We start from the raw sequence: 12506 nt of genomic DNA on the forward strand, positions 1-12506 counted from the left end.
ACAATATGCTCAACTTTAATTAGATATTCTTTCAATTCAAACTTTAAAGCTCAATACTTAGCTTAGGTCTGTGCACTTCTAAATTTTTTTAGAATCTCAAAGTGCCTTCTACCCTTCTTACTTCGACTTTTTAAAATAAGTGTTCAATCTTGCTCTAATCCCATTTGAAATTCCTTTTTATCTCGTTTGACATCACTCCTATAAAATATCTAAGAAAAAATTCACCATTATTTTAATCAAGAGTTTTTGTATGAGACTTAAGTTTCCCACGATGTAATTAAATACGAGGGCTTACGCTCGTAAGAGATTTAGAATCCATATCCACCTCTTTTAAAATCAAAACTAAAAATTCAAAATTAATCTTCTTTGGAAAAATGAAGTTGACAATGATCATTATCTTCATATTCCATTGATTGATAATATGTGATATTTTTTCTCCTTTGAGAGATATATTATTCACTATTGTGATATGAAATATGAAGTTAACGATTTTATTTGGATTATAGTGGTTGAATACTGATAGAATCTCATTTCGACCCTTCAAGTTTGTATGTGATTCTTATTTGAATTCAACTACTATAATCGAGATGACACCTTTCAGTTTCATCATATGAACTCGTTAGCAAATGATATCTTTGCATTAAGAGACAATATATTGTTTATAATAAGGTATTCAATTTTGAGACTGTAAATCTAAAATTAAATTTCCCAAATAAAATTAAGCCTTTCAAAACCCCTTTTAAAACTTCCACCAACAATATGCATGTCAATATAAACATTAGTATTTTTGTGTCATGAAATATTCACGACGGTAGAGAAATATATAGTTTATCGTCTTAGCTTTATATGAAGATCCAATACACAATTAGATAAGAGCGAGGGTGTAGCATTCATAAGAGGCACAAAGATTTTTATATGAAAAACTTGAAAAGGGGAAAAACTATGGGGCCTTGCTCAGTTTGAATGAATATACTATTATTTGCAATTGATTACAAATAAAGCCTTTCCTTGGGGGAAGGCCTTTGGCTTGATATAATAATATACATCATTTATCATTATGTGGCGATAGAGGCTGGAAGGACTGTAGTATTTCTATGGATATCGAAAGGACCGTAGTCGGTGGGCAACAATGGTCAAAAAGACTGTTGCCTGGTGAAGCAGGTCGGTTGGATTGTAGTTGACTAGCGACGGGGGTCGGAAGTTTGAAGTTAGGCAGAAGTTCAATAATAGATGGAAGTCCGACATCATATAGAAGTCTGACGAAAGTTCAGTGACGGGCAGAAGTTCGGCGACGGGTAAAAATTAGTCGATGGGCAGAAGTCCGGCGTTGGGTAGAAGTCCGACGAAAATCCGGAGACAGGTATAAGTCCTGAGAAGGGTGAAAGTTCAGTGTCGGGTAGAAGTTCGATGAAAGGCCAACTAGGGACAAAATTCCGGCATCGGTTGACTCCTCTCTTCTTGGTTCTTGCGTCGGGTCCCCTCTCATGAGAAATGAGGGGTCTATTTATAATTTTTGAGTGACATGACCAATAAATAGGAGGAAGATTAAGGATAAATTGAGAGTGATTTGAATGGACGGTCGATGTTGATTCACTTGAGTATGGATCATTTATTGGATATTTGAATGTCTTAATGATATCAAAATTTAGTGATGTTGGGCTCGTTGGATTAGTTTTGTTGAGCCGCTCGATCCAACTATAAACACGTCACATTTGGAAATTGTTTGGTAATCCAAATTATGGTTTGAATCTTCTAAATGTGCTTCCGGTCTTTGATTTTTTTTTATTTGGGCTCGGATGGAGTTGAATGTAGTGTCATTGGGTTCATATTTCAGAGAAATTTAGTTTGACTATAAGTTTGCTGAGATCAATGATTATGGATTTAATTTTTGAAGTTTTCAACTTGATTTTGTTTTGAGATTCGTGCCCGATCAATATAATTTTTTGATGATATATTAAGTATTATATGAATTTACGCAACAAGGTAGGACATCAAACTTTTAGGTGGTATTTTCATTCTCTCATTTATCAATCAACTGCCATATCAATCCATCATTATCTCTCAATCACATATTTCAATTTCTTTTATTAATTATTTATGTTAATTGATTATTTTTTATAAATCAATAGAGAGTCGTCACTCAATATTCATCAGCGTAATCAGTCAATCAATTATAGACTAACATCCATCATTATATCACAAATATTTATTTTAAGAAAATTGATCAGTCTACTCTCATATACATAGATTACATCTGAATCTGACCAATGATCCAATTTTAACATCACTAATTAAAAAGCTATTTTAAAAATGAGTAAAAAATCAGTCTTAAGGAAAATTCATCGAACACAATTTACAGATTTCCACATTAAAAAAAAAAAAACTTAATTTACAGAATGAGCCTCAAAGTTATCACTAGCTCTGGCAGCATAAATTCCCCCTCTGCTTTTTGCGACGTTATCGGCTTTTTAAGGTTCTCTCCGCTTTTTCCATGAGAAAGGAAACGTGTTCAAGCGAAGCGCCGAGATAAGAATACTCCCCAGCAGCTACGAGCGGAAATGCCTTCGCCATTCTCCAAGTCTTCTCCAACAATCCCTAACTCCTTGCTCCTCTAGGGTTTGAGCCAATCCCTTTCCAAAACCCTTAAATCTCGTGATTACTCTTCTTCGAGTCGATCGGAGGAGGGAAGTGAGAGAATGGGGAGGGGTTGCAGGTCGGCGTCGCACCAGATGTTCAAGGATAAGGCAAAGAACCGGGTCGATGACCTTCAAGGGATGTTTTCGGACCTCCAATCAGCTCGCAGAGAGAGCCGCGCCGGTGACGTCGCTGTGCTAGAGGAGCAGGTCAATCAGATGCTGCGCGAATGGAAGGCCGAGCTCAATGAGGCCTCTCCTGCTACTTCGTTTCTCGTGAGGACCCGTGATCATTCCGTTTCTTTCCGTCGATAGCTATTTAGTTTATGTTGTGTCTGATATGTCTCATAACTTTGGTCCAGGGGAACAGCCGGGTCTCGTCTGACCTCTCTTCGGAGATCCGCCGCTTGTTGCAGCTTGGCGAGGAGGAGGATGATGCCACGAGCCAATTAGCGGAGCTGGCACAGGCCAATCTGAAACCAGAGCCTGTGGATACGCCTGAAGCTTTGGTAGGTAGTGTTCAAGGTGGAAGATCTGCTGCCTTTCAAGAGGTCTGCTTCTTACCTCCACTTCCTTTTTTTTTTGTTTTCTTCCTCTGGAATTGTGTGTTATGCTTTGAAGACAAGGAATGTGGACTTTTGATCTGAATTTGCGTCTGACCAGAAAAGTATAACTTGTCTCACGGTCAGGCATTGGTCCATGTCTCCATGACAAATCATGATGTTGTTGTTGTTTTTTTTTTCCTTTTCTGGTACCTTTTTTTCTTTCATCCACCTTTTCCAAACTTATTGCCTTACCTGCTTGAGATATCCATTGGGCAAGTAGTTGTTAAAATGGGAATGGTAATTTAATGTGGTTTTGCTTGCATAAAATATGAGTGATACGCCTTGATTGCATCCAACCTGCTCAAAGTTGAGTAATGGAGCACCAACTTTAATCTACTTGCTTGCTTAAATTGGGTTCTTCTGGATGGATGAACTCGATGTCAATTTTGTACTTTATAGGAGCAAAGCTTACTTTTTTGGTACTATTTCTGAATTTGGTGTTGCATGGATAAAAATCAACATCCATATCCAAGTTTTAAGGCGTTCACAACTTCCGCTTAGATAGGATTGTGCTTATCATTCATACTTTTACGGATGAGAGCATCCTCTTTACTTCACGGAGAATACTACAAACTGAGAGCATCCTCAGTTTGTTGTATTTCCCCGTGTATTTCTTTTCTTTTTAAAGTGCAGCATAATAGCTGTGCATAAGCTATCGGCTGTCTTACGCTTGAATGAATCAGATGAGATGGCAAGAAGGCATTCTAAACTTCTTGAACTCACGAAATATGATTTTCCTAAAAGTTTGCTGGCATGTTAATCTTTTTTTCTAGCATGCCAAAAACGTTGTATGTTGTTTTATAACATCAACCACTTAACATTTTCTTTCCATCTGCTTCATTAATTGGATTGATTATCCATGGACTTTCTTTCTTAATCAAGGTTAAGAAATGTTGATTGACATATTGAACAAACTTTTCATTTTTGTAAGGAATATATAACTTGATGAAGCACATGATTCTACCACAGAAAGAAGTTAAAAAAATAAGAAATACCTAGTACTTCTACGATACTGATAGGCAAAGATTGAGGAAGCAAGCAAAGCATGGATTGGTTTTGGGAAGCTACCGATGGATGTTAGGTCAGGTGGTATTGTCCCCACCTCAGAAAGTGTGAAGTGAGAGGTTCATCTCATCCACATTGAGTGGTTTGTTGGGTATGATGGAGATTGAGGAGCAAACACCACAACGACGAAACAAGTAAGAAAGTAAATGCAACGGAAAGTAAGAGACACCAGAATTTAACGTGGGAAAACTCAAAATAGGGAAAAAAACTACGGAGCCACACCATACCAAGAAATCCATTATGAAAATTGGGAGAAATAAGTACAAATCTCTCTTATCTCTCACTCTCTCCTTGCTTCTCTTATCACATGCACTGTTCTCACACTTGCCCTAACTGAAAATATAAGAGAAAGTCAAGTAAAATAACTCCAAGGGACACGACCCTTCATAAAACGAGAAAGAAAATCACCCAGTTTTTAGAGGTGCTGCGGCTCCAGTTTGGGGCGCTGCGGCGCCCAGTCTCTGTTTGACAATGTTGCAGCACTCACACACTCAACGCTGCGACTCTCAGTCTGTCTTGACCGGCTATGTTGCCATATTTAGGCCGCTGCAATGCTCTACTCTATGTCGTTCATCGCTGGGCTGCTTGGGAACACAGAGCTGGGGCGCTCGGGTACGTAGCGCCGGGACGCTTAGGTACACATCATCAGGAGCGTTGTACGGTAAAAAGTTTTTGGTGCGAATCACTCGAACCCAAGTAGGTGGAAAACCCACACCCCCAGTGTACACGACAAGCTTTGAGGTCCTAGATAATAGAACAACCAGATTGATCAACACAATCAGATTCCACACATAACATGATTAAAAAAATTCTTTATACCTAGCGATAAATAGAATAATTTTCTTTGATGAGTCATTTGTCTGTCTGAAAACAGGAAATTTTTCTTTGCTTGCCTATCTTTGAAAGTATTCTTTATCTAGGAAAATAGATTGATATTATATGCGATCTATGTAGATGATGGAGAGCAAAGGAGCCTTCATCAAGTTTTCAACTTTGATTTCATCTTAGAGGACAGAAACAAGCAGTTCTTGGATGACCTTCGAATACCAGCTTCACTTTTTTTTTGTCCAAGCTTATACATTAGTTTCAAAGAAAAGCTGTGTTTTAGGAAGCATGGTTTGAACTGACTAATAGATGTTTCATCTAACCCTTTCTCTCAGTGAAAGCATTAACTGGCCAACTTACTTGGATGACCATATGGTTTCCACTGTTGCCACCATTAATGGATCACCTCGAACTATTTTCTTTTTGTTTTGTTCAAATTTACCTTCAAATTGTGCCTTGGATGAGTATTAATTGTCATATTAGGTGACATAATTCCATGTTTTGAAGCTTACATAGAAAGTGGGTGATAACAAAGAGTACGAGGACTTTTCATCTTTCTTGCAATAAGTTATAACTGCTTTCCTATGTATATGTATTCCTTTTTTCTCATTGTAACCAACTTAAGACAGTAAACTGTGACAGCTAGTTTTGGAATGAATTAATATATGTTTCAGATGGGAATTGGACGTTTATCCCCCTACAAGGAGCATGCTTGGAGGGCTTTTCTGTTGAAGTGGTTAACATTCCTGAAGGATTAAAATATAAAAATTGTATATCAAACTGTTGCATTTTGTTTGCCCGATCAACATGCTACTAGCAATCGTATGCATTCCCATCTTCCATGCTTATTGTGTGTGAAGAATTCTGTCACTGGATGTATATGTACCTCCCATTGAACTCACTACAAAAAGCTGGAATACTGGCATCAGCATTAGCCGATAGCAATGGAGGTCTTGACGTAACTATTAAGTGTTTTTACAACCATTGACATCTCTCTCTCTCTCTCTCTCTCTCTCTCTCTCACACACACACACACACACACACGAGTTATCATATTTCTACTTTTTTTCTCCCCTAGGTATTTATACTTCTCCTTGTTTCTTGCATTTTTGCATGTTTTGCTAGTTTTTCTGTAGCAATTAGTGTTATTTTTTATTTTTGGATGTGATTATTATATAGGGGACACTTATTTACATGCAATAATAATCTCTATATTTTACTATTGCTATTTTAAATTATTGCAACAAAGTCTGATTCCTTGTGATTGTTTAGTGGAATGCATGGCAATAAAGTGATAATCCTATCCCTTTATGAGTCATTTCACCAGAACATTTCCTAGAGCAAATGGTGACAAAGGGACAACATGATTATGTACTAGTAAAGTCAACTAGAAATTTAAAATGCTCAAGCTCATATCTATGTTGTCAAATCAAACATCTAGAATTTACGTGCTTGAATTTTTTAAAGTTTTTTTTTCCTTCTTTCTATCTCTCTGAGCTATCATCAATCCTCACTTAATAGTTAATTATTTGTGATCAGGTTTGAGAATCTCTCTTTTCTAATTCCTGTTGATAGTTTTCATCAATGAACCAAATTGAAGGAGAACCTAAAGTTCGTCGAAACCGCTCCATGGATGTGGGAGAAGGGTAGAATGGTAGGAAGGTTATCAGTGGTATTTTGTGAGCAATACCTTAAAGAGAGGAGAAGTGTAGAATTGGGTGGTGCCAGAGAAGGAAAACTGATTTTAATGTGAGAAGGAGACATTTGGGTGGAGTAAATATACCTTGTTTTTCACACTTCCAACTCGTTGCAATGCAAAATGGATTCTTGTTGTTTTCTATGCTCTCATAACATTCCAAGGGCTTGGATGCTATCAATTTCTCTTAAAAGGGCTTGGGTAGCTCTATCTTCGAGAATCTTGGTGAGCTAGAGACAAAAAGATGGAGATGAAGAGTTTAGGAGGCACTCTTCTTTCTTTTACCTTTTTTTGGATGAATTTCTTTTACAATAATTTCCATTTACGAGGAAATATCAAAAATAAAAATGTCAAAGCAAAAAAAAAAAAAGTACTAGATACAATTAAATATTCTTAAGTCAGATTGGGAAACTAGCTAATACTTGAGAAATTTGATTGGAGATCTTGTAGCTATCAAAGGAGGTATGTTATTTACATTAGGGGACATCAACTCCATGTACATGGAAGGCCAAATCCATCTCAAATCAATCCTTTCCTTTAATTTTTCCCCTTGTGTGGCCTCTATTGGTGCACTGCTGTACCCCTGATTTTATCTTGATGTAATCTCGATGTAATTGGTTCAAAGCAAGTGATATGGTTGATCTTGTAGCCTTATCCAAATGGAGGTGTGCATCATAAGGTCTTATGGTTCTTTAGATCTTATCGAATTTGAATCCCCCAATTAAGCACAATCACTCTTGTGACGAGCAGTTACAAGAAAGGATAAATGGTAAGCTTGTTGGTTGGGTCATGGAATAGCTTAACTGCTATCCCTTTGTTGCCCAGGCCTTTGTATTTTGATATGATTTTCTAGTAATAAGGTTGGTACATAAAAATGGATCTCTCTACCAATACAAAATTGGCATATGCCCAATTTGATGGCTTGACTTAGCCCAAGTATATTAAAATTTAGTCATGCAGTGAACGGGTTTAGTCATCCAAACAAGGTAGATTCCATTTTTTAAGGGGAAATTATCCCGGAGATATGTGCTATGCCTCGTCTTTTCCTATGAGCTACAGAAGATAGATATAGTTGTGCAGGATTTTCCATCAGGGTAAGATGCTTTATTACCTGTTTTCTACTTTGCCAGGTAGAGGCATATCCATCTTTTCTCTTTACTAGAGACTATAGTTCAGCACATAAATTATTTATTTACATAATTGCTAACATATTATTGCTTTCTCATTTGCAAAGTATCTCACTTAGCTTTATTTCCCTTATTTATGAACTTCCAATAGAATATATTTTCTATGCCTGTTCTATGTAGATATGAGAATCAATAATATTTTCTCTTGCCCAAAGCGGGTATGAGGTTCCTCCATTTGTATTTGTGGTGTTGTCTAGGGGAATACATTTAGTTGAAGGAAATATGCTTTGGAAATTCCACCATTAACATTTATTTTACTTCTCAATGGTTATGGTTTCATGCTGGCATCAATAACATCATCACTGTCATATACTAAAAAGTGCTTCAATTCCCAACAACAACTTTCATGGAGCCCTATATGATAATAAATGTGGCATGTCCACCCAAGAATATTTCAAGGCCGATGGATTGTCTTCAATACTTAGTGGTTTTTTTCACAGTTGTTGCCATTTGGCGCTAAAATTCATTACGGATTGGTTAGAAATGTCCTTTCAAGGGTCATTTTAATTCATTTCAATGCCATCTTTTGACATCGTTGATCTTTATATAAGAGTTCCACCAATCATGCGCATGAGAAGTTCCTTGCAAGCAAAATACATTTGAGTAATTAATAGAAAAATAGGTTTTAAATTGCTTTAACCAATTGACAATACAATTTTCATTGATTATGACATTGTAAGTCTGTAAGGCTAGTTTTGCCTCCACCTGGGAAGCATGGTGGTCTTCTACCTTCCTAGCTCTCGCAGCAATGGGCGCTACTTCTCCCTCTTTGCTTGTTGCATTGCAAACTTCATTGTCATCTACTTCCTCTACTTTTGACCACAGAGACTTTTTATTGCGGAATTCTTATAAATGTGTTAAGGCTTGGTACAATTGGAGTGTTCGATACATGAGGTGCTTTTGCCATCTTTGCTAGAAATGTCGCAAGAAAATGTGTAAAGAGTCTTAATTTTTGTTGCTGGAAATTATACTTTATTGTTAGTCAAAGGGGTGGAGTAACTCTTGTGATGTTTTGGAACTTCTCATATCTTTTTTCGGATGACCTATGGTCTGGTTACCAGGCACTTGGAGTTGCATCATCTCTCTTAGTATGCAACTAGAAGAATTTTATCTCAATTGAGGGAGGGCCTAAATATTGCCCAAACTGGTCTGTTTGATTGTGAGAAAGCTAGTTTAGTGGAAAGGTTGTGGAATAGTATTTTCAAAGCAGAAATTTTGAGCGAGTTAAAGTATGGAACTCTATGAATCTAGACAAGAGTAAGCTGATTTTGTGGTAGAAGTATAAAATCGGGTAGAGTTAAAACATCTTGTTCTTCAATCTCCCAACTTGTGTGAGCAAAATTTGTAAGGATATCTATAGTTTGAGTTTCATAGTACATTTTCAATTAATATTTTAGTTTTTTAGTAATATTTTTAACCGCGTTCATTCACAAATATCAAATGCCAATTAAGTTTACAAATTATTTTTTATTTTTTTTTATTTAATCATGTTTCCTCATACACAAGTACAATAACCATAGGTAAATTTTTTGTCTAATACGATTTCATTCCAATCATCATTTATTCATTTGTAAAAGTTATGATTTCCTCATTGGATGACTTTTAATCTAACATATATTTCTTGGTATCATCTTGAGATACCTTATAATGTGGTTGATAGCTTCCAATGTGATCCATAGAAGGGTTGTTTATGTATAAGCTGTCAATACTAATAGGGGACCCGATACAAGATAAGTGAGAGAGAGATACATAAGCTTGCCTACAAGGTGTTGAAGCCTATATTTATCAATGAGTGTGCTATAAGTAGTGATCTCAATTTTCTTTGTAATTTTTATAATGCTATTTAATGATATTAATTTAAGAACTTTAATGATTTTTTAAACATTTTTTTTTGTAACAACACAAAATAAAAATGTTAGGAAGGAGATGATTTAAATCAAACTCTATATGTATTGAAATCAATTCAAATATTTTTGTTATCTATTTAACTTGAATACAAGTGCTTTGCTGTGTAGATGGGATATTGGATCTAGATTTTTCCGTGTAAGTTCTATTCGATCATGTTAAAAGCTTTTGTATGAAGATTTCACTTGGAAAAGTGCCTGGTGCCGTATTCCTACTGCAGTTAGTTTGAAAAATGCTGAAAACCTATAAACTGATGTAGTTTCGGAGTTGTGGTGGCCAAAGCTGATCCAAAACGACATCCAAATTTGTTCCAGCCAATATTTGAAACCATGCTCTAAATGAAACCCACATGAGCTATCTTAATCTACAATACCTGCATTCCTATTGTTGATAGGTGGTTCAGCTTTTAACTGCCATCCATACGGTTCATTGGTGGTGTAACTATCTGATGGATTGGTCCTTCTTGGAGCAGTCACTCCTGGGCCGGTCCCTTTTGCTGAAATTGCATCTACTTTCTATCAAATTGGTATAAGAGCCTAGATCCGGGTACCTATGGTTGAAAAAAAGATAGAAGTGTTGGAAGGGGAGATCTAACAATTGAAATTCGATTAAGAAGAAAAAATTTCAGATTTTGAAACTCAAATTTCAGCTGTCCATGAGAAGATCGATGGGAAGTTTTCTATCATGGAGGAAATCATGAGAAAGATGCTCAAGATATAAATCAAAACGACGTCGTTGGGGGCAAGGGAAGTTGTTGGTGGCCAAGGGAGTGGAACCCTAATCCGATAAGGAGAGAGGAAGAGCAGGAGGTAAAGATTTTTGAGGGAGAAGAGATAATGTCTTCTTTAGAGCCTATTTCTAGGGAGGAGATAGGTAGAGGGTATGGGGAGAGGGCTGAGGGGTTTGTGTATGAGCTGATGGGGTGTTGAATTTGAAAGGAGAGTCACTGATTATGACTGAAGGGGTGCTGAATTTAAAAGTAGGAGGGGGATTTTGACTAAGAGTTAGGGTATGAGCATAGAAGGGATGATTGGGACATTTTGGGTGGGGGGACCACCCTCTTTGGGAATGGGAATTATGGAGGAAACATGGGGAACGAAGGAGATTCGAGGGCGAGGAGGCTGAAGATGCCTATTTTTGCGGGAGGATGCACATGGGTGGATCTACATGGTGGAAATGTACTTTGCTGTTAATGGGTTGACGGAGGAGGAGAGATTGATGGCGGCTGGGTTGTGCTTGGAGGGGAAAGCTTTTGCATGGTACCAATGGAGGGATATTTTTTTTATTTAAAACAGATAACTAATACAAATTATTTTTGTTTATAAGTACCAGTGGGGGGATATGAGGCCGCCTGTAAGAACTTGGAGGGAGTTTAAAGACTGCTTGTTGGAATATTTACGAACCAACAGGGAAGGAGACTTCTATGATTAGTTCTTTGCTCTGACACGATAGGATAATGGTGGAGTATCATGAGAGGTTTAAGCACCTTACCAGCTGACTAAATCCGTTTTTAGAGACTATTGGAGGGGAACTTTATGAAGGGCTGAAATTAGAGATTTTGGTGGCAATTAGAGTGATGAGGCCTGTGATTTGGGAGAGGCTATGGAGCTAGCCCAATTGAAGGGTTGAAACTAGAGATTTTGGTGGCAATTATAGTGATGAGGCTTGTGATTTGGGAGAGGCTATGGAGCTAGCCAAATTAATGGAGGATTAGAAGCACCTGGAGAGAGGGGCTATAGGAAACAACTCAAGAGATTTGTACAGGATGATTATCATCTTTTTGGCACCCAAGGAGTCAACATCGGATATTCTTAGGGAGATCCCAAAGGAGAAGACTGTGAGAGGGAGGCCTAGTGGAAACTTCAAGAAGCTCACTGAGACGGAGTTACAAGAGAAGAGGATAAATGGGCTGTGCTTCAGATGTGATGAGAGGTATACATTGGGGCACAAGTGTAAGGACCAAATTCTTCAGGCTCTCACCGTCTGTGATGATGAGGAAATTGAGGGAGGTGGGAGTAAGACAGTGGAGGAGTAAGAAGAGCTGCATTCAGACATGACAGAGGTCTCATTGAACTTAGTGGTGGGATTCACTCCAAATTACATCATGAAAGTGAGTGAGATAGCAGATAGGGAGGTAGTGGTGCTGATAGATAGTTGGGACTACCTACAATTTCATCTTCAACTAGGTCGTGGAGTAATTGGGGGTGAAGTTGGTGGATACAGGATGCTACGGGGTGATGATGGGCATCGAGAAAGTGGAGACATGCAGAGGAGTGTGTAGGGGGGTGGTTTTGACCATAGAGGGGTTTATGTGAGGGAGGACTTCCTTCCATTAGAGTTAAGAAGCATTGATGCCATCTTGGGATGAGATGGCCACATATCTTATGAGACACCAAGGTCAGTTGGGGAGCACTGATGATGGAAATATTGTTGGTGGGAAGGAGGGTGGTGATCAAGGGAGATGCAGGGTTATCCAAAGCTATGATTTCTCTCAAAATTATGGTGAGGACCATACAAGAGGTGGGGGGAGGATTTCTGATGGAGTTGTAGAGCTTGGAGAGGGTCCGATTTTTTTTTTGTGTCGGGGGGG

The 12506-nt window shown here is 37.8% G+C and overlaps 1 protein-coding gene across 1 annotated transcript in view; it reads left to right on the forward strand.

Annotated features, from left to right (window-relative positions):
- Nucleotides 1-2438: 2438 nt before the first annotated feature.
- LOC110091942 (transcription factor VOZ1) overlaps nt 2439-12506 on the forward strand; it is a 27766-nt gene continuing 17698 nt past the window's right edge. Inside the window, exons 1-2 of the mRNA XM_028697052.1 lie at nt 2439-2909; nt 2996-3184. Coding sequence (XP_028552885.1) covers nt 2697-2909; nt 2996-3184 — 402 coding nt within the window. The 5' untranslated portion in view covers nt 2439-2696. The remainder of the gene's footprint in view (nt 2910-2995; nt 3185-12506) is intronic.

This window comes from Dendrobium catenatum, unplaced genomic scaffold (assembly GCF_001605985.2).
Source record: "Dendrobium catenatum unplaced genomic scaffold, ASM160598v2 fragScaff_scaffold_8, whole genome shotgun sequence".
Classification (NCBI taxonomy): domain Eukaryota; kingdom Viridiplantae; phylum Streptophyta; class Magnoliopsida; order Asparagales; family Orchidaceae; genus Dendrobium; species Dendrobium catenatum.